The sequence below is a fragment of the Chelonia mydas genome, chromosome 25, assembly GCF_015237465.2.
Source record: "Chelonia mydas isolate rCheMyd1 chromosome 25, rCheMyd1.pri.v2, whole genome shotgun sequence".
NCBI lineage: Eukaryota > Metazoa > Chordata > Testudines > Cheloniidae > Chelonia > Chelonia mydas.
The window spans coordinates 16,229,251-16,256,822 of NC_057858.1; the positions used below are offsets into that span (position 1 = coordinate 16,229,251).

The 27,572-nt window shown below is 41.8% G+C and overlaps 1 protein-coding gene across 1 annotated transcript; it reads right to left on the reverse strand.

Annotated features, from left to right (window-relative positions):
- Positions 1 to 848: 848 nt before the first annotated feature.
- Positions 849 to 26,191, reverse strand: AP1M1 (adaptor related protein complex 1 subunit mu 1). The gene is made up of 12 exons (XM_037886088.2): positions 25,742 to 26,191; positions 22,615 to 22,771; positions 20,919 to 20,986; positions 17,080 to 17,213; positions 16,519 to 16,666; positions 10,938 to 11,064; positions 9,707 to 9,849; positions 8,347 to 8,418; positions 6,216 to 6,374; positions 5,468 to 5,593; positions 4,054 to 4,129; positions 849 to 3,418 (listed from the first exon to the last, which is right to left on the reverse strand). The coding sequence occupies exons 1-12, from the start codon at positions 26,189 to 26,191 to the stop codon at positions 3,396 to 3,398; spliced, it is 1,683 nt and encodes a 560-aa protein (XP_037742016.1). The 3' UTR covers positions 849 to 3,395.
- Between the last annotated feature and the right edge of the window lie 1,381 nt (positions 26,192 to 27,572).

A 27,572-nucleotide genomic window follows, 5' to 3' on the forward strand; every position in this document is an offset into this window, starting at 1 on the left:
GGCCTTGGGCCCCTTTATCAGAAGTAAAAAGGAGGTTGATTTTTTCCCCACCCTGGTTAGTTTAACTAAACCTGAATTAGTTAGTTCAGATTAAACCTAAAGATAGTTTAAATACCAAAAAGTTAACACACACTTTTTCTCAGACTGTAGTTTATCTTCAAAGGAACTACTAATGTAATAATAAGCACTACTTATGGTAAAATTAAAGGAATAAATTCTCAGCAGGTTTTTTGGTAGTAAGAATTCATGTAGCACTTGCATTCAACTATTATTGGGCTTGAAAAAGGGGTGTTACAACATAAGGGCAGACAGGTTATTAATAAAAGTCTGTATGTGCTTGAGCACTGTTTCAAATTAACAAGCCTATAAAAGTAAACTGTACCCACCCACCCACCGCCTCTTGTTTTTGGTCCTACAAATCAGCATTTTTGCAGGAACGTTCTCAAATGTGCCAGGGTGCTATTAAAATTAGATGTGCACATTTCAGAACAAAGTGATTGTAAGATGTTACCCTTTCAGTGTTCCCACAGTAAGCAATAAGGAACTAGAGCCTTCCTGGTTTATGCTGCTGAATTCCCAGCTACTTATGATAGCCAGAATGTGCCAATTCCTAACTAATTTAAGGGTCTATGAAACCACATTGACTTGGAAACCTAGGTGAATATATACATATATATCTTTTCCTGCTCATTTTATAATGAGGTAAGTGGTTAACATCTTATTTAAAAAAATTGTCTACAAGGAGAGCAACATTACTCAATTCACAGTTGCAGATTGCCAAACTAAAGTTACAGAAGCCAGCCAGCCAGGTGATAAATTACTAATGCAAAATGAAGACAGCCACTGCAAATTGTAAAGGAACAAATTTAATATTTAGCCAAAGGAAGAAGAATATAGGAATAGTCTCTAAACAAAGACCAGCATTAGACTAATGTCACAGCTCTTATTTCTGCCTTACATCCATATAGTATGTAGCTACAGAACATTTGGGCAACTGTTGGATTAAATTGGCCTTTTCTGAAGTATCTGGTAATGTGAATGACAAACAACTGTGAAGGTCTTTCTACCATAATTTGTGCAGTTTGATAAATACGCACATGTCGTTAATTGGACTTGCCTACTGCAAAATATTTAATGTTGACAATTCTCTTACACAGTATGATAGTAAGTAAATCAGGCATCTTAAATTAATACTTTTAGAATTTATAAAACATGCTCCTTGAGTTTAGAATCTGTTAACTGGAGGAACTTTAATCCACAGGCAGATTGACCCTTTACTTTATAGTGAAGAATGGACAATGGAGTTTAATGCTGCAAGAAAGATTCCTTGTTCTTTGCTGCCTATGGCCACTCCAATATAATCAAACTTCAGCAGCTGCAAAGAGCGAGTAAAACACTGTTCTGGTTGTAAGGTACATGCTTCAACAGGGAAAATCAAAACTATAACACCTGCCATATTTAACAAGCAAATAATTAAAAGTACTGCATAAACAATGTAGACTGAAGACAACATCTGATGGGTTATGTAACAGGTTAGCTAAGCACATTATATTAAACTTGTAAAATGGTCAGTTTGGTCTCAAGATTAAAATTTCCACCAAGAATGACAGTAGTAAACCAAAATCTGGTGTAAGAGGATTTAATTTGTTTTAACAGTTTGTTGGGTAATAAGATCCAGTAACCTTACTCCAGAAAACTACATGCATCCACATTTAACATTGTCTAATTATCAAGCTACAAGAATGTGATCTTCCAGATGCTTTAACAACAATGCTATTACAATCTTGAGCAGAATTAGTCCTTTCTGAAACAAATCCTCCTCCTAATATCAAAGCTAAATTGTTCAGGGGAATTTTGTGAGTATTTATATAATAATCCATACACACACACATAGTCCACAAATCTACAAGGAACAAACAGGCACAGTGACCTATCCCCTCTCTGGCAGGGCTCAGGCACTTTAACATGGCAACATAGGAGTGGGAAAGCTTGCACCCCAATTATCTGTGCTGCATCAGTTGTGGACAGCGATTTTCAGTCTTCACTGTTGTTAAGCAATACATTCACACTAAAAATAAAAGTTTAGTCTTTTAAAAAGAAAACACTGATATAACCGCTGTTAACATTTTCTGAAACTGATGCAACTATGTATAGTTATGTGTTTGCAGCATCCTCAAGAAAAAGTGTAAAAAAACCAAGTTCTAACACATGGAAGTGTAACACTCTGAACTGTTATGATTTCTGCCAGAAAGTTTATAATGAACTGGGCAACCGTTTACAAGTGGAAGAGACTGGCAAAGAAAGTAGCCTTTCAGGAGAAGCTGAAGAAAATGTAAATTCTTGAAAATTGAAGAGAAGAATTTACCTAAATCTAACCTGGATGACAGATATGTAATCTCTTATTCTTTTATCTACCACCCCCTCTAATGACAGCAATCAATTATCAGGAAGTGCCTGAAGTACGATTATTTATTACTAAAACATATTCCATCTGCTGAATTTTGTTTTAAACATTTAAAACCCAATATGGTTAATCTGAAGTTTCATATTTACAAGTTGAGACCTTTAATTTTTAAATTTCTTTTGCAATTAGAAAAATCAAAACCAAGCAAGTTTTATATGATTGGACTTCTCAGCTTTGCATCTTGGCTCCATAATTTGAACAAGCATTGACCACGATATTCCACAGAGACCATAGGCATTATTCTTGACGTCTCTTCTCCCTCAAGTTAATATAGTAGTTTATGAACCTGTATTTTTATCAAATTTATGCTTACAAACACCACCCCCAAAATCTTAAGGTTTGACAGATATTAAATGGGCTGAACTGTGTCAATAAAACCAACTTTTATTTTGAACCTAGAACCTAACCTTTCTTGACTCATCATTACCTTTAATAATTCCTTTGCAAGCCAAGAAATAAGCCTCAAAACTGTCAGGTATTTTCAGTGTAAAATAAAGGCCCATGGTTATTTACAACTAAGAATGCTTAACAGCCACTTCAGTTGCACCATGACCTCTCTAGTTTTTAAATAATGTTTCCACTGGCTTTAAAGATGGTATTTACACACTTTTAAAATATGGAACTTTTAAGTATGACTAGCAAGGCAGTCCTGGCTTCTCAAAATAACTGCTACTCCTAATATGATCAGCATTTAGCAGAAGTAGTAACATGCTTTAAGAATTAGACATCCATACAACCTGCACTAATAGTCCAAACACTTAGTGTTGAACACAATAACAAAAAACAAACAAACAGAATCTCTCTTCTCCTCAGTTCAAGTTTGCTGATATAATACCCTGGAGACAATGTTCACAGCCTTTACTGCCACAAAGTTTTCTACAAACAAATTCTAGACCTGAAGATTTGTCATCTGTTCTGGTTGGAAAAAGTACTATTGTGTTCGGAGCTGATAATCTGCAAGAGAAAAATAAATTCAGAAGAGTCAGTTAAATTAGTTCATCTTATTTTATTAATACAAAAGAGTAGCAATATCAAAGCAGAAATATTTATGATACACCAATGCCAAATTAAAGCAAAGACTACTCAAATAAAAAGGAGATCTGTATAAAGGATCATCTTAGAACACCACTAGCTGTTTACATGCTCATGCTCAATAACCAATTAAAAGGAAATGTTATCTCATTAGAGTTAACACTCCAGGTAATAAGAATTTCTGTTCACACAACTGGACCTTCCAAATGCTTAATAGATTCCATGACTAAGCGTCACTCTGACAGTCTTCTTTGTGTGTATTTCTTAAAGTGTATATGGCTACAGGGGTTGAATCTCTACTTTAGGTGCAAAATATTCAACCCAAGCCTAACTATAATGTCATAACAGTGGCACTTTCCTAATAGCAGGGTGAGTGAGAGAGGAATATGTTTATGAATATAATTTGTAGCGATACTGCACATTATTAAAGAATATGAGAAGTCTAGTGGAATCATGCAGGTAAATTATCTTGGAACATCCAAGAAAGAGAAAAGTGTGTTAATAGGAAAACTACATGGGCAACTTCAGCATCTACAATCTATAGCTTTGCTATTTACCTCCATTTTGGGTGATATAGCGAACCCATGGCAAAGCCTGATAGCCGCTCTTCTCAATTATCTTTAAGTAGCGGACCTGAAAAGAAAACACATTAAATTACTTTTCTACTTCAGCCTAGCAACCCTTAATGGAAGATATGTTTAGGCAAAAAGCCTAGAACACCATTATGAACAGTTCAATGTGCAGCAGCGGTCAAAACAGAGTGAGTAGAATGCTGGGATGTGTTTAAAAAATATCATTGCCAACATGTAAATAACTGGTAACTCACCTGGAATAATGTGCACAGTCTGATCACCTCATCTCAAAAAGATATAGCAAAATAGGAGGTATCAAGAGTCAGGGGGAAAAATTAAAGAATGGAATGCTTCCATATGAGACATTAGAGAAAGAATATTCAGGGGGGAGACAAAATGATGGGGGATATGAAAGAGGTATACAAAATATGAAGTGTAAAAAGCACTTTGTGCTACTTCTTAAGAGAAAGGGAGATATTAAACTCAACTAAAAAAATCTGTTGGAAATTTGTAAAGAGGAAAAAGCTTTTTTTATGCAATCCATACAAAAGCTAGGTAAGATTAAGAAAAGATTAAACATGCAGAAGGATAATAAAAGCACCCAGTTACATTAGATGGATGTATTTTAAAAAATAATATAAATTCTCATGGTTCAGTTCATAAAGCTTCAACTGAAACTGTTGGGAAGAAACTTCTGTTTCGTATAGGTTATTCCATAGTTATCCATTAGAGGATTTTTTTTCCTCATTCCCTGAAGCATGTGGGACTAGCCGTTATCAGAAACAATGTATTGTACTAGATGGATCATTAGACTGATCTTGCAATACAATTCCAATAGTCCTTTTACTGTTTTTACAAAAGAAGGCAGAAGTTTTGCACAAAAATCTTAGAATTATGATGAACAAGGATACTAAGTCCTCAACTTACACACAGTTTCTGGAGGTTCAAAATATTTAATGCACCAACAGGACAAATCCTAATCCTATGATTTAACTAAATAAATATTCCATTTTCAGAAGCTCTTGCTTGCTTTGGGGATAATAAAACCCAAAACTGAGCTCTTTTAGTTGCAGCCTCCTTCAAACATTTTTATCTATTTTGGCTTAGTAGTAGAAAAATGGAGTACACACCCTTAGTCAGGAGGAAGTTAATTGTGATTAGCTTCAAACAACTATTATAAGTTTTTTAAAACTTGGACTGAAAAGATCATTCACATTGTCCAAACAGATTTGTACTTCTATGTAGTTGAATTTAAAGTGACAAGCCACATTCTGTACCATTATTAAACCATAATATAATCACACCATCACCTTTTGGTTCAGTTACACACAAAGAGCATTATCCAGCAGCTAAATGAACAAAAATTCTATTCACAAATTAATTTTTTAGTCTTATTAACCTGTATTCCCGAAGTGGTGAAATATGGAATTTCAAACTTGACACTGATGGGAGGTTTTCCTTCTTTATCTTCAGCTTCAACACTTGGAAGCCCAAAGTGAGCCCGCATCAGATACTCCTTTCCCCCCTATCCAAAGAGGAAGGCAAACAAATCATTCTACCAGAAAATATCCTTTAAAAACCAAAGTGCTTCTGAGTGGCAAAGGTCTCATACCAGCTCAAAACTATGAAAATGCAGTCATTTAGCCCTTTTCTAAAGGCTAAAACCGAGCATTAAGTTACTAATTTAGAAAAAACAGTAAAATTTACTGTTCACTTTTCCAGTTTAAAATGATCACCGTAAGTACTTGTTGCCTCAAGTGCCAACCCTACAATGAGGGGAGAGGGAAAGCAGATGGTACCAATAGTCCTACAGTACAGTAGAACTGAGCCTAGAGTGAATTTTAGTCAAATTCTAGATTCCATGTATAGAAGATTTACTTTTAATAAAATTCACACTACCTTAACAAAAAGAAAAGGAGTACTTGTGGCACCTTAGAGACTAACAAATTTATTTGAGCATAAGCTTTTGTGAGCTACAGTGAAGTGAGCTGTAGCTCACAAAAGCTTATGCTCACATAAATTTGTTACTCTCTAAGGTGCCACAAGTACTCCTTTTCTTTTGCGAATACAGACTAACATGGCTGCTACTCTGAAACTACCTTAACAGTAGCAGCAATAGGGGATACCACTACACCAATACAGCTTACCGGAAATGATTTAATGGACCAGACAATTTCACTGTTCTCTGGAACCCATTTGACACTGCCCACAGTGGTTTTAAATTTTGGTGAGTCTGCATCATTTGGAACTGGGATGTGAATCTCCACATTGTTGGCAGTTGATCTCCGCTTGAATTGACTCTTTGCCTAGAGAAAGTAAGCAATGCAGGTTTTTTTGTAATTTTCCCCACCTCCCCACAAACACCACAATTTGCAGGTTTTAAAAAAATCTTATTTGATCAGGTTCAGAGAGCTGGGAACTGTAAAATATCCTTCTCTGTCAGGAGTCTTATGAAAGATCCATGCACAAAAGTGTAATGCGGAGATCAGAACTAGATTAACTGTCAAATGGAAGTATACAAAAGATGAAAATAATCCATTATGATCCTATCAATACATTTAGCATGTCTATAAGACTTTATATCTTTAAAGTTCTTTTACTAACACTAATGTTAAGACTTCTTTTTTTAATTAAAAAAACTTGCACTACCTGTTAGTAAATCATACTGCCTTACAGGCAGAATACACCCTCTACACCAACTGATTATGTTTTGAATTGAGTAAAAACAGATCAATATTTATGAAAGGAGCTGTGATGTTACACCCCATATTCTTCATAGAAATATGGTTATGATATGAATATGGCATAACAGATATACTTTATGCAAGATGGCTCGTGTAACATATCATTGGAAAGGTTATGATTTACTGAATGTGAATATCCAATTTGTATGCATGTATCATTTCTGTATCTGAAGTTAGGAATATTGACTATGTAACAATTACAACTGTGTACACACTTGGGGAAATGCCCACCAGACAGTAAGCAATCATCCTGAACGAGCCATTTAAGGAGGACAATAGAACTCTGAAGATACTAATCTCCCACCTTCCTAAGGAATGTCCTGGGATGCTGCATTGACACTACAAGGTCAGATGATAACGTCACCTGATGCAAAATACCACCTTGGACACTGCTGGTACTTTTCCTCTGTAGGGGGATGGGGATCAAACAAAGGTTTCCTGCCTTAGGATAGGTCCATCAATGGCTATTAGCCAGGATGGGCAGGGATGGGGTCTCTAGCCTCTGTTTGCCAGAAGCTGGGAATGAGCGACAGGGGATGGATCACTTGATGATTACCTATTCTGTTCATTCCCTCTGGGGCACCTGGCACTGTCCGCTGTCAGAAGACAGGATACTGGGCTAGATGGACCTTTGGTCTGACCCAGGAGGGATATTCTTATGTTCTAGGTAAATCCTTTTTAAGTCTGGGGAGGAGGTTAAGCTGGACTCTCCTCCATTGCCTACCCAAGAAGAAAGACTGCTGAAAGTACCTGAAAGGACAAAAGAACTAACCTGAGGGGAAAGACAGGGGTGAGTCCAGACTGAGATGGGGGTCCAGTCTGTAAAAGAAATAACTGGAACTCTAAGCTACAAAAACTCTGCAACTTGCCTAAAACAACATTTAGGGTGAGAAATTACTTCTTGAAACCAGTTTCTTTAAGATCTTAAGCTTAGGATGAGTGTTTTGTTTTATTTGCTCAGTAATCTGCTTCATTCTGTTTGCTATCACTTAAAATCTGCCTTTTATAGTGAATGAATTTGTTTTGTTTATTATTAAACCCAGTTTGTGCAATTTCTAACGGGGGGTTGGGGGGCAAGAAGTTGTGCATATCTCTCAGCGTTGAGGAAGAGGGCGAACTTTTATGAGCTTGTGCTGTGCAAATCTTTCTACACAGTGCAAGACAGTATTATTTTGGGTTTATCCATAAAGGGGGAATGCACGAGTGCTGGGTTAATCCTCTCACATAGAGCTGACTTCAATCTGCGTCTGCAGCTGGCTGTGGCCCTACCTGTTTGTGTACACTGCAAGAGGCTGGAGAGCCTAATTCAGCAAAACAGGGAGAGGAAATGCAGGCTGGTGGAGCAGGAGGGGCTCAGTGAAGCCTCAGTACATAAGGTGGCATCCCAGAAAGGGGATCTAACCTGTCACAGGAGCAGCTTTCCAGAAATCAAATGTACGCTTTATATAACAAAATGTTTAAAGTAGGATCGTTTACATGGTTCGCCTTGTAGAAGGAGACTGAAATTAAGCGTAAGCATTTTGGTATCTCTGACCTTGATCATATACTCTATGCGGCTGTGGGAATGTTTCTCAATCACAGACTCAATCCAGATGAGTGGTTTTACCTGTTGGAGAACAAACAACTATACATCTTATTTTGACCTTGTCAGGAAAATGATACGTTTCCATACAGAGCAAAAAAAAAAAAAAAAAAAAAAAAAAATGAAGAGAAGCCTATAGTGCTCTTTAAGACAAGAGAGTTAGATCAGATTCCAAAGATACTGGTCAGGAAAACATTTAATATGCAAATACATAATACGCAAAAATAATGATCAGGTGAGACCTGAGCGTTAGTCAAGAAGTCCTTAAAATATTCCATATGTATAATTTGACAAGTATTTATAGATTATGAAAAAGTAGATAATTTCAATTACATGAGTATCTAATGGTTTTAATTTAACCCTATTCTCTGAGAGAAATTAACCCCCCAAACCAGAAAACCATTCTCACTCTAACCCAACAAATTTAATAACTCAGGGCATTTGAGTTATTAAACAATGCTAGCCCTAAAAACTGTGAGACAATAACTCTGGATTTAAAGTATTTGTTTAAATTCAGTACTCCAACAATAAAAAGTCAGAAGTCCCACAGGCTTTTGAAAAGAAAAGGAGTACTTGTGGCACCTTAGAGACTAACAAATTTTTAAGGTGTTCTGGGTTTGCTGTTTTTTGCCAGAGTTTTACAGAGTATGGGTCCTCAATATATAGAGACATGGCGGATGTTCTTGGGTACTGACTGATGAAGTAGGTTTTCCAGTCTCCCACATCATAGGTATGCCCAGCATAAGATGACAGGCAGGCCCTTTACAATGTTTTTGCTCCAAATGTGTCAATGCACAAATGTCACTATAGGCTTTAAAACCAATGAAATTCTCTCTTCTTCTCCTGCTCATTCTTCCTCACTGTATGTTACCAGCTTCTTCAGGTAGTTGTAGCAAAGAAAGATCTTACTGCCTTGGTCTTCCCCTTTCTATATTAGTTCTTATAATGCACTCATCACTATTGTATCCAAGCACCTTCCAGTAGTGTGTTAAGTAATGTGACTACACATCAGTCATGTATTGTTTACTCTCTCATCCTTCTCTCAGTAGGCAACTCAGTGACTCGACTTAGGTAGTAATTGCTTCTCCTTTTCCCAGTGCCTTGAAGTAGCATATATAGCCTACTTTCAGGTAAGCATGGAACGTCCCTATTAACAGCTAGCTCAATAATATCTAAAACTCATACTTTTTTTTAAAGAAATATTAATTTTTCAGTGAAAGTGGAAAGGCCTTTTACAGTTTTACTTGCAATTTAAAATGTTTTCATACACAAATTTGTTTTAGTCTAGATCAAAACATGTAGCCAGACTTACATGGGTATTAAGACGATATGACATGAGTTCAAACTCTCCATCAGGTGGGATGAAAGAAATTGTCCTGTCGTTTTCAAAGCGAGAGAGACGAACACACTGGTGAAACTTTACATCTTCTAGTTCTACTGATTTGCTTTTGCCACCTATCAGGAAAACAAACCCCAATTTGTGTAGCACATGAAAAGCCTACCTCTTAGGCCATCACAGCAGATTATAATGCAACTGAGCAGTCAGCTGCTCATACTCCCTACATTAGTTCTATTCTACTTCTACGCTATTTCTAACTTCATTACAGTAACTTCAGGAATATAGGAATCTTAGTGAAAAGAGACTGGGAGTAGCCCATTGAAGTGGACTAATTTAAATGACATTCTGCTCTTTTTGCTCAGTACAGTCATCGAAAATCTGGAATTGGAGCTCTGGTCTTAAGGGAAAGAAAAGCATTACACGTCCCAAAGAATTTAAGGAAGAGGTATTTCCCTCTGACATTTCACAAGTGCACAACGGAGGATGATGTTGCCCTTCGTTCACAACCAATGCATCTATCCTGACACAGACAGACGGTACTATATTTGAATTCCTCCTCAACTCCCCTCCCACTACCTCCTCTCTTGTTGAAAGGCTGTGAATACACACCTCAATCTGCCAATGCCCACATTTAAGACTCTAACAAAGATCAAAAATGAGAAATACTAAAAAGTATTCATGTGCAAACTTAAGATGCAGGATTAATTCCTTTAGTGTGAATAGCTCCTGCTATAAAATTATTCTTTAAATTTAATTGTAAATAATTTTTAACAATCAGAGGGGACACCAAATTTGCATGTAACGTAGGTAACTTTGGGCTAAAACAAGACATTGTTCCTTAAAATGAAGTTCACAGAGATATGAACCTGCATGATGGAAATCATCATCTTATACGTATCCATTAAGGCTAGAAATGGAGGATTTCTTAATTGAACAAAGACCAGGTCTTCATGGCAAATAGCAAATGAATGTGTTAGACTTCCTGCCCCCCTAAGGAGTGTCTCCCATCTGATAAAACATTAAATGAGTTGCTAACACTAAAATTACTCTTATACAGTGATACAACCTCCCCAACTAGGAAATTATAAGACCCACCGTCCTAGAATAACTCCTGTTATCTGAACTGACGTGCTGCATTGCCCCAAAGACAAAGAAACCAGGGAATACCTTTGTATGTTTTTAGAAATGCTGTATACATACTCACGTCCTGTATTATCAAAGAGTACTTTATCATTTAAACCGAGGCGAAGCTCTGGCATTCCTGAGAGAAAGACCCTCATTTTAATGGATCCAACTATCTCACTGCGCAATACATTTCCGTTGGCACTAACCTAAGAGCAAAGGAAGGTGGAGTCATTCTCCTCAGCTATTGAAACTGAATTTCTAACTAGCTTCGTGCAATGATTTTACAATTATCTGTTTTCACAAGATTAGAAACCCAAAATAAATCACATTGAAAACTTAACCATAATCCTGGGAAACACATTTTTCATTAAAATTTGTACATTTGGACTGAAAGATCCTGTGTGTTGGCGCAGAATGTATATTGTCAAGTATCAAAAGGGGTAGCCGTGTTACTCTGGATCTGTAAAAGCAGCAAAGAGTCCTGTAGCACCTTATAGACTAACAGACATATTGGAGCATAAGCTTTCGTGGGTGAATACCCACTTCGTCGCATCGAAGGATATTCACCCACGAAAGCTTATGCTTCAATATGTCTATTAGTTTATAAGGTGCCACAGGACTCTTTGCCAATGTATATTGTGTTGAGGATGACATGTAGAGTTTTGTTTGCTAATAAAAAATAGGTAATAAGACTGTTGTTGTTAGGATACATCTTGAATAGGGCTGTCAAGCAATTAAAAAAACGAATCATGATTAATTGCACTTTTAAACAACAACAGAATAGCATTTATTTTTGGATGTATTCTACATTTTCAAATATTGATTTCAATTACAACACAAAATACGAAGTGTACAGTGCTCACTTTATATTTATTTTCGATTACAAGTATTTGCACTGTAAAAAAAAACAAAAGAAATAGTATTTCAATTCACCTAATGCAAGTACTGTAGGGCAATCTCTTTATCATGAAAGTTGAACTTCCAAAGTAGAATTATATTAAAAAAAACTGCATTCAAAAATAAAACTTAAAATTTTAGAGCCTGCAAGTCCGCTCAGTCCTACTTCTTATTCAGCCAATTGCTCAGACAAACAAGTTTGTTTAAATTTGCAGGAGATAATATTGCCCACTTCTTGTTTACAATGTCACCTGAAAGTGAGAACAGGCATTCTCGTGGCACTGTTGTAGCCGGCATCGCAAGATATTTATGCGCCAGATGCGCTAAAGATTCATATGTTCCTTCATGTTTCAAACAATTCCAGGGGACATGCGTCCATGCTGACGACAGGTTCTGCTCAACAACAATCCAAAGCAGTGCAGACCAACGCATGTTCATTTTCATTATCTGAGTCAGATGCCGGCAGCAGAAGGTTGATTTTCTTTTTTGGTGGCTTGGGTTCTGTAGTTTCTGCATTGGAGTGTTGCTCTTTTAAGACTTCTGGAAGCATGTGCCACACCTCGTTCCTCTCAGATTTTGGAAGGTACTTCAGATTCTTAAACTTTGGGTTGAGTGCTGTAGGTATTTTTAGAAATCTCACATTGGTACCATCTTTGCGTTTTGTCAAATCTGCAGTGAAAGTTTTCTTAAAATGAACAACATGTGCTGTGTCATCATCCGAAACTGCTATAACATGAAATATATGGTAGAATGCAGGTAAAACGGAGCTGGGGACATACAATTCTCCCCCAAGGAGTTCAGTCAAAAATTTAATTAACACATTTTTTTTTTAAACAAGCATCATCGGCATGGAAGCATGTCCTCTGGAATGGTGGCCGAAGCACGAAGGGGCATACGAATGTTTAGCATATCTGGCACAAATATCTTGCAATGACGGCTACAAAAGTGCCATGCAAATGCCTGTTCTCATTTTCTGGTGACATTGTAATTAAGGACGCAGCAGCATTATCTCCTGTAAAAGTAAACAAACTTGTTTGTCTGAGTGATTGGCTGAACAAAAAGTAGGACTGAATGGACTTGTAGGCTCTGAAATTTTACATTGTTTTGTTTTTGAGTGCAGTTATGTAACAAAAAAAAAAATCTACATTTGTAAGTTGCACTTTCAGGACAAAAATTGCACTACACTACTTGTATGAGGAACTGAAAAATACTATTTCTTTTGTTTATCATTTTTACAGTGCAAATATTTATAATAAAAAATATACACTTTGATTTCAATTACAACACGGAATATATATGAAAATGTAGAAAAACATCCAAAATATTTAATAAATTTCAATTGCTATTTTATTATTTAACAGTGCGATTAAAACTGCAATTAATCATGATTGAAAAATTAATAGCCATTTTTTTTTGCGTTAATTGCGAGTTAACTGCGATTAATCAACAGCCCTAATTTTGAAATTACAGCATTTAAGTTCATCAACCTTACAAGGAAGACACCAATTGAGAAATTGTTTCTTTAAGTGTTTGCTAGATCTATGAAAGTAGGTGTGGTAGACAGGGCTTTGGAGTGGAGCCCGGAGCTGGAGCCCAGAGCAGATCCGGAGCAGTGGAGCTGCAGGTTTTTGCCTGGAGCTGGAGCACAGCTCCAAAGCCCTGGTGGTACATCCAGTAACCACTTCAAAACACACCAAGAAATCTGTTATCTTCACCCAGGCACTCAGATACCACAGAATATCTGAAGAGAGAGTCCAGGATATACACCTTAATACACCCAAAACTGTATTCACCAACAAGGACACTCCACCAGAGAAGTAGATCGCATCATGGAACGGGCCTGCCAAATACCCTGAGAGAATCTGCTTCAATACAGCAGTAAAACCCCCTTTGACTCCACAGCCCTATTTGTCACCTACCATCCCACACTGGAAGCTATATGGGGTATCATGAAACAATACAACCCATACTCGATGGGGACCCCCATCCTGAAACAGACTTTTCCTAAACCCTCTCTTCTGGCCTTCAAACAACCCTAGGGTGACCATATTTCCCTATGCTGAATATGGGACACGCCATAAAATTACTCGTATTTAAGCAAGTTCAACAGCAATCAATCAGAACTATGCAGTACAAACGTTCAAATTAACGTCAAGTTGACTAAGCCTTTGTTAAAAATAAATATTGCGTTGTTGGATTATATTTATTTGCCTTCTTATCTTTAAGGCTTTAGTGTTCACATGGGGAGAGGTGTCACACACACACACACACACACCCCTTTCTCACCCAGGGCAGGTGACGGACTGACCTGACCCTCCCTGCTTGGTGCTCTCTGCCCTCCAGGCCTGGCTGAGCCCTCAGGATGGGCCCACCTCACCTGGTACCTGGCGCCACATCTTCCCAAGGTAACACATGGGGTGTGTGTGTGGGGAACGCAGGGTCACATGCCCCATCCCCAGATTTCTGCCAGGGTTCACAGCAGACTGTGGCTAGCAGCAGTCTTTTGGCACTGTGCAAGAACGAAGGGACGGGAGCTGCTTCCAGACGCAGGGGAGGAGGGGGTGGAGGGAGGAATGATATGGCTCATGTCTTTAAGGAGCTCATCTCTTCCCTCCTCCGCCCCCCTGCCCACTCCCCTATGGCTGGAAGCAGCTTGTCCCTTCCTGCCCCCACAGTGTTGAAAGGCAGCTAACACCTCCAGGCTACTGCTGGCCATTGACATAACCCAGTGGCTTCCTGTCCCCCAGCTACAGCATGGGTAGGAAGGGGTTAAGCCCTAAGGATGCACTGTGCACCAGGGCCCAGGGAACCTGACTGCAGGGGCTTCAGCAAACAGAGCCAGAGAGGTGGTTCAGCAGGGGAGGGTGCCTAGGGGACGGAGCAGCCCTGGGAGCAAGACCCAGTGGGCAGAGAGAAGTGAAGAGGCCGCTAAGGGTGGGGGAGGCTGCTGCGGAGCCTGCAGTGTCAGGGTACAAACAGGCTGGAAATCACTCTCTCCTCTGCTGCCACCACTCCAGAGATTAGCTGACGGGCGGAAAGGCTGCCCTGTGCCAGCGCTGTGTGGGGCTTTGGCACATACAGGAATCAGTTCCTCCTGGCTAGTGCCCTGGGCTGTAGGGTCTTGCATTTTCCCGGGGCACCGGCCCAACCAGAGGCAGTGGGGGAAGGAAGGAGCCTGTTGGCCAGTCTGTTGGTGAACTGAATGCTCCCACCAGGGGCTGGCTCTCTGCACAGCGCTGGGAGCGGGACGTGTCCCGCACGCAGGGAAATGGAAGAGAGAGTCAGGGGAAAGAGGGTGAAGGGGCAAAGCATGAAGAGGGCAGCGAGAGTGGGAGCATGTAAAGGGCCAATGGCTGGGCAGCAGAGGCGACATGTAACCGGCCGCTGCCTGCCCACACTCACCAGCCACTGCAGCGCACAGTCAGTGCCGGTCGGAAACAGGACGGGGCCCTGCTGGCTGAGAGCTGGCGCACAGCAGGGGCTGCGCTGATGGACCAGCAGGAGGAACGGCTAGCCTCGCGCACTGCAGCTTTGCCCCGCCATCAGCCTTGCACACCCACCCCCGTCGCTGGCCACCTCCCACTCACTGCTGGTGGGCAGGCGGCTGGCGAGCTGGGATCTGGCCAGCAGCAGGAACCGCCAGTACTGATTTGGGGGGAGGGGGGACAGGGAGAACAGAAGAGACAGAAAACAGAAAATACAGGACAATTTGCCCGTTTTTAAGAAAAATTAAGGACACCTGCAGAAGTGCTTAAATACAGGGATATCCCTTTAAAAAAGGGATGTCAGGTCACCCTAAACAACTCCCTAACCTCTCCTAGATCATTTTCAGAGGCAAGCTCCCCACAGAACAGGGCACACCTACTCAAAGTGGCACCAGACCCTGCCAGAAGAACAGGTGCAAAACCTGTAGATCATTGTAGCAGTGGAGATATAGCAACACCCCTTACAATACACCTTTCAAGATCCATGGATCCTACACATGCCTAGCACCATATGAGATCTGCCTCGTCCACTGCGCTAAACATTCCAATAAAAACTATCTGCGTGAACCAGACAATCATTACGCTCTCAAATGCGCTCCCACAGTAAAATGATGAGACAAAAACACCCTATCACTTGTGGGTGTACACTTTTCACAAAGCGATTACTCTATATCTGACTTATCAGCCCTCCTCCTGAAAGGAAACATGCACAACACTTTCAAAAGACAAGCTGTGACACTCAAGAGTACCTTTCCCAGACCTGAAGAAACTCTTATGTAGCTCAAAAGCTTGTCTCTCTCACCAACAGAAGTTGGTCCAATAAAAGATATTACCTCAACCCCGCCTTGTCACTCTAATATCATGGGACCAACAGGGCTACAACAACACTGCATACATCCTTGGGAGTCATTCCATGGGAATAGCATAGAGTTTATTTCATTCAGAGTGTGAGGATTAGGCAGGAATATAAGGAGTCCCTTTGTTTTTCAAGTTTAGCATGGAAAAGAAGCTCCCTGAAAGTTGAAAAAAATCTATTAAGCAGCATAATATAAATGCAGGTATATGAGTATTACTTATAACAGCTTAAGTCACTACCATTATCGATCACTCAATCTGGCGACATTTAAATTGTTTCAAATGTAATACTATAATTTGATAGACTAATTAAGACTATTCATATACACTGACTTCGGCTTTCATTTTGTGTTTGCATATTTACAGATTATTACAATTCTCATTAAAAAAGAAAGATAAAATTCAGGTAAAATATAAACCCACCAAGAGGTTAACAGATTCTATAACGTCCAGAAACACTTCATTTTTCCTATACTTTATCCCTTCTGACCTCCAGGAAACAGCATTGGTAACAGTGGCAGGTGGGCGTGGAGCTCCAGTTTCCAGTTTGTGGCCTTCTTGAGTGATGTACCTTCAGAACCACATACATTTTTTAAAAATATGAAAGTTACATTTTGTAGCCTTAGCAATTTGTTTGGTGTCACAGGTATTACTATGTCAGCAGCAAAGAAAGGAAGTCTGACAATTCAAATTAAATCCTAGAAAATATTAACTAATCTTTTCTTGCCAGGTCAAGTCAGATCATGTGTTTATTTACCTGATAGGAAACTGTATCAGTCCATCAACAAAGATAGGAAAAGGGTAACAGATTTTTGGCAGAAGTGTCCTATTAATTTTTTTTTTCAGGCTGATAAAAGAAAGGAAAATCTACAAATTGACCCCCACATTGTAATAACCTTAAATCATACAAGTTAACATCTTTACGCTCATAAATATTCCCAAAGCATCTGTCACCCTGGTATCTAAGAGCCAGTACACTGATACTTACTCTTGCAAAATTTACTGTCAGTGGTTTGAGGATAGCCAAAATCCATGAGCTCATCAAGCAATTCATAAATTATAACAAAGTTATCTCGAATGCTCTCTTCTTCCAACTCCTTGAAATATTCTGAAAATACCTGAAATGTAAACGTTAGAAAACAACATTCAAGTCTCAAATTAAAGTAAGTTTAGTTCACGTACTTCTAACCCTCCATTTCTGAAATACAAAAAAAAAAAAAAAGTTTTGGTGAGCTACCGTAGAGAATTAAAGTAATTTGTTGAACCTTAAAATCCAAGTTTCCTGACTTTCAAGTGTCATTTTTTTCACACTACAAATTAGAACACAACCATAATTGGCCAAGCTTGCAAAGGCCTTATACTCAATTCAATAGCATTTCTGTGTGTAACAATAACTTTTGACCACCACATCTAATCAATTTCAAAATTTCAGGGAATGTTCTTGGTACCAATGGTCAGAACCCTATTGATTTTTCCCTATTGTGGAAAAATTGGAAAGAGTCCAGTGGAGGGCAACAAAAATGATTAAGGGACTGGAACACATGAGTTATGAGGAGAGTCTGAGGGAACTGGGGATGCTGAGTCTGCGGAAGAGAAGAATGAGGGGGGATTTGATAGCTGCTTTCAACTACCTGAAAATGGGTTTCAAAGAGGATGGCTCCAGACTCTTCTCAGTGATAGCAGATGACAGAACGAGGAGTAATGGTCTCAAGTTGCAGTGGGGAGAGATTTAGGTTGGATATTAGGAAAAACTTTTTCACTAGGAGGGTGGTGAAACACTGGAATGCGTTACCTAGGGAGGTGGTAGAATTTCCTTACTTAGAAGTTTTTAAGATCAGGCTTGACCAAAGCCCTGGCTGGGATGATTTAGTTGGTGTTGGTCCTGCTTTGAGTCAGGGGGTTGGACTAGATGACCTCCTGAGGTCCCTTCCAACCCTGATAATTCTATGATTCTATGATTTCAGGGGCTAATCAGAAAACCAAAAAGGGAAAATGGGGGGCAAAATACAGCCCCATCAGCTCTTTAGCATCCCTGCAATTGTCTGTAGTTCAAAGAATTCATTGATGGCACCATTAACACCTTCACACACAAAGGTACTCCTATTCATCTCTGTTTATATTCCAGTAGAGAAACAAGGGGGTGAGGTTTTTTTTACTGGACCAACTATGGATGTAAATATCGTTTAAAAAGTTAACTGTTTAAACGATTAAAGTTAAACTGGGGCCACTCTGGCCAGGTGGCGCGGGGCCGCTGGGGCCACTCTGGCCAGGGGTTTAACAGTTAAGGCGGGTTAACTGGTAAGACTAATGCTTATCGGCTAACCAGTGAACATTTTACATCCCTAGGATCAACTTCCGTTGGTAAGAAGAGCTCTGTTTAAGATCAAAAGCTTCTCTCACTAGCAGAAATTTGTCCAATAAAAGATACTACCTCACCCACCTGGTCTCTAATATCCTGGGACCAACACAGCTACAAAACTGTATACGCCCAGTAGTTTAACATGCTGAATGGCTTCTCTCTCGCTCTCAAAAAAAAAAAAAAAAAAAGTGGTGAGAGAAGGAGAATGGGAGGCATGAGGGGAATGAGGAGAGTGCACACAGCCACTGGAATGTGGAGAGAAAATAGGGGGGGACCCTGGTATGGGGAGGGGCGAATGTAGCACATAGAACCCTCAGTATGGGGGAGGAGATTGAGGGACCTTGCCTGGTATGAAGACAGGGAAGGATAAAGGCAGGCTTATAAAGCCCTTGGATGTGGGGAGGTGGTAATGAGTGCTCACACAGAGCCCCCTGCTATGGAGGAGAAAGGGGGATCCTACTATGGGGGAGGGAGCATAGACCCTCTGCAACGGAGGAAAATGAGGGATGTTAAAATGCATGGAGGGAGGAATGGGGCACAAAGAACACCTAGTGTCTGTGTGTATGGGGAGGAGGGGAGGGGAGATTGGAGGATCCTGGTATGGGGTGGAAAGGAGGACTAGGGGTGCACAGAGCCCCTGGCATGGTGGGGGAATGGGGCGCACAGAGCCCAGGCCATAGAGGGGAATGGGGGAAAATGGGAATGGAAGTGCACTCAGAGCTGATGGTGGTGGTGCAGGGAGCAGAGAGAGAGAGAGAGAAGGGGATCACATGGAGACCCTGGAAGGGAAGAGACTGGCTGGAATTGCAGGGAGCCCCTGAAAAAGAGGAGGATGGGAGGGTGGCACCCAGAGATCTTGTGAGGGGAATGGAGGATTGCAAGGAGTCCTTGGTGCATGCAATATATTCAACCTACAAAAGTTACGAAGTGTGTGACACACACACACACCCCTCCCCTAGTACTATTTTAACAATTTTTTGTGTGGGGATATAACAGTTATTGAAATAAACACTGAGGTTAGCCTCAAAACCTATGCTCTGGAAATTTAAACCTACTCAGTCTCAGCTTCTCTTCTTTCAAGCAGTTCCTTACATTTATGCATATCTGAAATCTTTGGCTAAAACACATTGCCGCAGCTCAGAGCAGACTGGGCCCCAAATGCATATTTTTAAAACCTGCCCACCAAGCAGTAGTGCTTTCCACCAATGTCCATTTAATAGCAGGCCCCCCCTCCTTTTTTTTAAACTAGCTGGAGCTTCATACACATTAGGGTTGTGGCCCCTGAAAATTAAAACAAACTACAGTGTATGTGGAATATGACTGCCTATAAATATTCCTTCCAGGAAGGACATCTGTCACCCTGGTTAAGGAAAAAAAAAAAACCCCACTAACCACAGAGGTTGTAATGTACCACACAGCATCCATTAAGCACATCCAAGCTCTGTCTTATCCTAGAAGAGTAGTCCCTTCCAGAAGTCACACAGTAAGAAAGTCACTAAAGAAAAGGAAACCGTTTTCTTCCCAAATATATACTTCAGAACAGTGGCTCTCAACCTTTCCAGACAACTGTACCCCTTTCAGGAGTCTGATTTATCTTGCGTACCCTCAAGTTTCACCTAACTTAAAAACTACTTGCTTACAAAATCAGACATAAAAAAAAGTGTCACAGCACACTATTACTGAAAAATGGCTTACTTTCTCATTTTTACCATATAATTATATACTGACTTTGCTAGTGCTTATCATGTACCTTGTTGTAAAACTAGGCAAATATCTAGATGCGTTTATGTACTCCCTGGAAGAGTACTGCATACCCCTGGTTGAAAACCAATACTTTGGAAAATAGCTTGCTGAAAAGCTATCTTCCTTGCCTGTCAACCTGAGCACAACACCCAGATCTTTGAATCTCTCCACTGGCTTTTATCTGCATACTGCATTGAGTTTAAAATTCTCACCCCCAATCTCATGGCCTTACACACAGCTACCTACAGACAACACTTCAGACATTGTCTTGTCTGCTGAACTTTGGCTCCCTCCACTCTAAAATACAAGGCCTATTTGTTTCTTTTTTCTTTTCCCGACTCTATGCTGCCACTTAACTGCAGCATAGGCTCCCTAGTCCAGCTCCTCAAGTCACCATATTACTCAAATACTTCCTAAAAATTTGTTTCTTCCAAAACGCCCACAAAGCACACAAAAATTTAGTGAAGTGGCCTCTCCTCTGACTTTCACATTGTATCTCGTTTTCTGTCTCTCTCTTATATTGTAACATTCTGTCAATATCCTTGTCCTGTACAGCACAAAATAAATATAAGTAGCTAATACGGAAAGATCTTAACATAACCACATATAAACTAGATATGCCATTTCTGCACAGCACTATAAAATTAAAAGATTTCTACCTCTATATAAAAGATATGTTCAGTTATCTGAACAAAGATTACTTGACCAATTTAATACTCACTTGAACCACCTTGTAAAGAAACGAAAACACCAGAGACACACAAGCATTCTTCTTAGAAGTAGCAACAACTGAAAAAGTATGTTCAGGAACCAGTGTTTAAAGTTACCATTTAAAAAAAATTTACAATTAAATACATTTTCAAAACCCTTTTACTAAGTTATTACAGCTGGCCCAAATATTAAGGAAGCAGCAATAATATTCCTCTTTCCAGAGTCATTAGATACTGAGAATCCTTGGGTTTGTTTTGTCATTTCTGAATGTTTAACTATTGGGAGGTGAAGAACAAAAATAAAGATTCAGGAAATGCTTATATTAAATTGACACTTAAACACTCTCATACACATTATTAGCACAGGATCTTATATGAAAAGAATAACTCCTTTTTTATTTACATAATTTTTTTTTTTGCACATTTGAAAATCTCAATCAGTAAAATCATACTCGTGAGCTTATGTTACTTATTGACCTATATGTTTTCATGTCAATTCCATTCTAGGGATGTAAAAGTTCAGTGTGTTAACTGATAACGATTAAACTCAGCCGGAGTCCTGGTGGCCGACCCGCCAGGACCCCCGCCTTGCCGGGACGCCAGCCGGGTGGGGGGGCGGGATCCCCGACAGGCACGGGGCTGGCCGCAGGGGGCCCCCCATGTAAGACATGGGGGTGCTACACCCCCCCCCGCACCGCTAGTTTCCCAGTTAAAGGTTTAATCGTGTAACTGATAGGAATTTTAATCAGTTACATGGTTACTGTTTTTACATGTTATTTACATCCCTATTCCATTCAAGCCCAAATTCTGAAAATCCACCAACGTGCTCATCAGTTTCACTATATTAACAGGTTTACACTTTAAAGCAGTCACCAACCGGTCAATCACGATCGACTGGTCAATCCTAGAGGATCTCCCAGTCGATCGCAATCTCCAGTGGTGTAGTGGGGCTGCCGCTGAGGCAGGCTCCCTGCCTGACCCTACCCCATGCTGCTCCTGAAAATGGCCAGTGTGGCCCCATGGGCAGGGGTCTCCCTCTGCATGCTGCTCCTGCCTGCAAGCACAACCCCTGCAGCTCCCATTGGCCGGGAATGGGGAGCTGTGGCCAATGGGAGTTGCGGAAGCGGTGCCTGCAGAGAGGGACTGCACACGGAGCCACATGTTCCCCCCCCCCCACTCCCTCAGGGGCCACAAGGGTGTGTTGGCCCCTTCCGGGAGCAGCATGGGGCCGGGGTAGGCAGGGAACCTGTCTTAGCGGCAGCTACCAACCAGGAGCTGCTAGAGGTAAGTGCTGCCCAGCAGGAAACTGCACACCAACCCCCAGCCCTGAGTCCCCTCCCGGAGCCAGCACCCCATGCCCCCTCCTGCACGCCAAACCCCAGCCCTGACCCCCCCCCCTGCACCCCAACACTCTGCCCCAGCCCGGAGCCTTCCCCCCCACCCCCAGGCTCAGCCCAGAGCCCCCTCCTACACTACAAACCCCGCTCCAGCCCAGAGTCCGCACCCCCTCACATACCTCAAACCCCTACCCCAGCCCGGTAAAAGTGAATGAGGGTTGGGGACAGCAAGCACCGGGGGGTGGGGGGGGGAAATGGAGCGAGCGGGGCGGGACTTTGGGGAAGGGGCAGGGTAGATCCTGGGTTTCCCTTAAATTCAAAAAGTGATTTTGGGCATAAAAAGGTTGCAGACCACTGCTTTAAAGGATACGATATAAGTTGTTGTGTTTAATCCACATAAAACGAACTCCTCCATGAGCTAGAATGGGAGAAAGCATTCCCTCTTCTTCCTTTTCCATAAGAATTGGCATGAAATGCTCCACCTCAGACATATCCACATCTCCACGGTAATTCCGGCAGATGAGGACCTGCAATATACGTGCAACAGAAATCTGAATAGGTTTTAAAAACAAATGCCGAAGTTACCATCTGAAAACACCACGTATGATCCTTGGGAAGTACTTCATTAAAAGATACAAGACAAATGACCAGGGAAGAGTATAAAAATATTGCTCAGGCATGCAGGACTGAAATCAGGAAGGCCAAATCACATTGGAGTTGCAAGCTAGCAAGAGATGTTAAGAGTAACAAGAAGGGTTTCTTCAGGTATGTTAGCAACAAGAAGAAAGTCAAGGAAAGTGTGGGCCCCTTACTGAAAGAGGGAGGCAACCTAGTGACAGAGGATGTGGAAAAAACTAATGTACTCAATGCTTTTTTTGCCTCTGTCTTCACGAACAAGGTCAGCTCCCAGACTACTGCACTGGGCAGCACAGCATGGGGAGGAGGTGACCAGCCCTCTGTAGAGAAAGAAGTGGTTTGGGACTATTTAGAAAAGCTGGAGGAGCACAAGTCCATGGGCCGAATGCGCTGCATCCGAGAGAGCTAAAGGAGTTGGCGGACGTAATGGCCAATGGCTCTGCAATTATCTTTGAAAATTCATGGCGATCAGGGGAGATCCCGGACGACTGGAAAAAGGCTAATGTAGTGCCCATCTTTAAAAAAGGGAAGGAGGAGGATCCAGGGAACTACAGGCCAGTCAGCCTCACCTCAGTCCTTGGAAAAATCATGGAGCAGGTCCTCAAGGAATCAATTCTGAAGCACTCAGAGGAGAGGCAAGTGATCAGGAACAGCCAGCATGGATTCACCAAGGGCAAGCGTGCCTGACTAATCTAATTGCCTTCTATGATGAGATAACTGGCTCTGTGGATGAGGGGAAAGCTGTGGACGTGTTATTCCCTGACTTTAGCAAAGCTTTTGACATGGTCTCCCACAGTATTCTTGCCAGCAAGTTAAAGAAGTATGAGCTGGATGAATGGACTATATGGTGGATAGAAAGCTGGCTAGATCGTCGGGCTCAACGGGTAGCGATCAATGGCTCCAAGTCTAGTTGGCAGCCGGTATCAAGGGGAGTGCTCCAAGGGTCGGTCCTGGGACCGGTTTTGTTCAATATCTTCATTAATGATCTGGAGGATGGCGTGGATTGCACCCTCAGCAAGTTTGCAGATGACACTAAACTGGGAGGAGTGGTAGATACACTGGAGGGTAGGGATAGGGTCTAGAATGACCGAGACAAATTGAAGGATTGGGCCAAAAGAAATCTGGTGAGGTTCAACAAGGACAAGTGCAGAGTCCTGCACTTAGGACAGAAGAATCCCATGCACTGCTACAGACTAGGGACCGAATGGCTAGGCAGCAGTTCTGCGGAAAAGTACCTAGGGGTTACAGTGGACGAGAAACTGGATATGAGTCAACAGTGTGCTCTTGTTGCCAAGAAGGCTAATGGCATTTTGGGATGTATAAGTAGGGGCATTGCCAGCAGATCGAGGGACGTGATCGTTCCCCTCTATTCGACATTGGTGAGGCCTCATCTGGAGTACTGTGTCCAGTTTTGGGCCCCACACTACAAGAAGGATGTGAAAAAATTGGAAAACGTCTAGCGGAGGGCAACAAAAATGATTAGGGGACTGGAACGCATGACTTATGAGGAGAGGCTGAGGGAACTGAGATTGTTTAGTCTGCAGAAGAGAAGAATGAGAGGGGATTTGATAGCTGCTTTCAACTACCTGAAAGGGGGTTCCAAAGAGGATGGATCTAGACTGTTCTCAGTGGTAGCAGATGACAGAACGAGGAGTAATGGTCTCAAGTTGTAGGTTTAGATTTGATGTTAGGAAAATCTTTTTCACTAGGAGGGTGATGAAGCACTGGAATGGGTTACCTAGGGAGGTGAGGGAATCTCCTTCCTTTGAGGTTTTTAAGGTCAGGCTTGACAAAGCTCTGGCTGAGATGATTTAATTGGGGATTGGTCCTGCTTTGAGTAGTGGGTTGGACTCGATGACCTCCTGAGGTCCCTTCCAACCCTGATATTCTATGAAATTTCAACATGAAGTAGATTTTTACTTACAGTTTAGCAGTTCAGTACTTTACACTGATGCAGTGTAATCCCAAAGAGTTTAACTAACTGAATTACAAACTGTACATGGGACCCTTTCATTCACAACTCAAATACAGCTTTTAGAATGACAACAGCTGTTAAATAGCACATACCAACATTAGAGAAAGAAAATACATCGCTTATAGAACAAAATCACAGGATGAATTTGCATATGCAGAATGTAGTTACCCCAAAATGGAATATGGTCAAAAAACCAGAGTTAGCATCACTAACATTTGTTAAAGTGTCTTGGTATCTTTAGTTGCCATAAGCAATTGATATCTTCATTTCACTTACCCAAAAATCAGACCCTTCAGCAGCTCAGTGCCCCCTTAACATGCATGAGCTTTCATTCACTAAAGGCTAGGAGAAAAGGGTCCAGAAGGGGAGAGTGGAGGAGGAAGAGAGCACTCTACTAAAATTAGCATTTCCTGCAACATTGCAGCTGGAAGGTCACTGGTCACCAATCCAAGCACTGACAAGGTCTAGTCCAAATAAAACTTCCAGTTTAAGCCAAGGCAGCATTATCGGCAGGCTGTAACCACAACGTGAGGCCCCACGGCAGGCTAGAGGAAATGGGGGGAGAGAGAGAATCCCCATCCTAGAGCCCCAGAACAGAGGGGGGCTCACAGAGCAGGCTGGAGAGAGAACATGGGGGACTGTTACCCTAAGACAGCTCTGAGGTGAGAAAACAGGGCAGGCTAGGGAGAAGTTAGAGAGCTCCCCTCCCGCTCCAGAGCCGTTCGGCCCCTCTACGCCCATGTTCCCTCAGCCCTATGAGGAAGCTGAGCCCATTCACAGACCAGGGCCTCTTCATAGGCTCGGGCCGGGCTCCACGGGACCCACCCGCCCCAGACGTCTCTCTCGGGAGGGGTTGCCCCCAGGCCCCGCCCCTCCAACGCCTCACCTTGCCCTTTAGGTCCAGCACGTACACGGCACTGGCAGACATCGCGCCCCCAGGTGCTCGGCGCCTCCCGGCACGGCGCCCCCAGCTCCCGCGCCAGATCTCACTTCCGGCCGGAAAAGGCGCTGCTGCTGCTTCCGCTTCCGCTCTCACGCCGGACCGCCGGCGGAGGAAGCAGCAAAGCTCGGGTCCGGCTCGCAGTCGCTGCGTGGGCGGAAGGATAAGGCCGCGCGGAGGTCCGTCAGCGAAATGGCCGCGAGATGAAGCTGAGCGTAGGGCGGGCGGAGGCACTTCTCTGAGACCCTCTAATGGAAACTTTCCGAGCAGCTGCGGTGGTTGAGGCATCAGACCCATCTGCGCCCGTCTGGCCCTCGCTTTCCTCTCGAGTCTGTCGCTCCGGTGACCCGCGGGGCGAGGAACGTGAGTGCGGGTGGAAGGAGCATAGCGGCGCATCAGCCGGCGCGGGACCAGAGAGCTGGCGGGAGAGGCTCGCGGGGCCGCGGCCTCGCACCACGAGCAGGCTCTTGTCTCTTCCCAGGGGAGACGCAGCACCCTAGGCCTGGACTTGCACTTCCCCCTCCGTGGAATAAGCCGTTTTAGGGGAGGAAGCGGGTGTTCCTGCCACCCCCTGTCCTTTGGGTGGCACACCCTGACCCACAGATGAGCTTAGGGCAGCTGTTTTTGTTCATCAGAGTGTCTTTACCTACTTTTTCTTTGTAACCTTCACCATTTTGTCCTGTCTTTATCAATTAGTGAATTGTCCTTCTTTCTTTGGTAGGGTTACTGGCCTAGTTAATGCGAGGAAGCAATAGATCTGCTATCTCTTGATTTTAGCAAGACTTTTGTATAGTCCCACATGACATTGTCATAAGCAAACTAGGGAAATGCTATTTAGATGAAATTACTATAAGGTGGGTGCATAACATGTTGAAAGACCATATTCAAAGCATAGTTATCAATGGTTTGCTGTCAAATTGGGAGGGCGTATCTAGTGGGGACCTGCAGGAGTCAATTCTGTGTCTGGTACTATTCAATATTTTCATGAGTGACTTGGATAATGGAATGGAGAGTATTCTTCTAAAATTTTCAAATGACACCATGCTCGGAGGATACATGCACTATGGAGGACAGAAGTAGTATTCAAAACAACATGACAAATTGGAGAATTGGTCTGAATTCAGTAAGATGAAATACACTAAATACAAAGTACTCAAGGAAAAAATCAAATACACAACTACAAAATGACTAACGCGGTAGTACTACATCTGAAAAGGTTCTGGGAGGTTATAATGGATCACAAATTGAATGTCAACAATGTGATGCAGCTGCAAAAAAGGCTAATATTCTAAGCTGTATTAACAGGAGTGTTGTATATAAAAGATGGTAGGTAATTGTCTTGCTCTATACAGCAATAGTGAGGCCTCAGCTGGTGTACTATGTCCAATTGTAGGTGCTCTACTTTAGTAAAGATGTGGACAAATGAGAGTGAGTCCAGAGGATAATAAAAATGATAAAAGGTTTTGGAATACTGACCTATGAGGAAAGGCTAAAAAGAGTCATATTTCATCTTGAGAAAAGAAAACTGATGAGACACTTAAAATATGGTAAGGGCTGTTATAAAGAGGGCAGTGATCAATTGTTCTCCTATGTCGGCTAAAAGTAGGACAAGAAGCAACGGGCTTAATCTGCAGCAAGGGAGATTTAGATTAGCTATTAGGAAAGCCTTTCTAACTGTAAGGGTTATGAAATTCTGAAACAGGCTTCCAAGGGATGTTGTGGAATCCCCACGACTGGAGGCTTTTAAAAACAGGTAGGCCAGACACCAGTCAGGGAT

Excerpts from the sequence above, each read along its gene's own strand:
- AP1M1 (XM_037886088.2), bottom strand. The coding sequence starts at position 26,191 with ATGCGCCGCTATGCTCCTTCCACCCGCACTCACGTTCCTCGCCCCGCG. Across the intron at positions 11,065-16,518 it reads TAGAATCTGTTAACCTCTTG|GTTAGTGCCAACGGAAATGT; the intron begins GTGGGTTTATAT and ends CTTTGCTCTTAG. Across the intron at positions 5,594-6,215 it reads GGTCCATTAAATCATTTCCG|GGGGGAAAGGAGTATCTGAT; the intron begins GTAAGCTGTATT and ends CTCTTTGGATAG.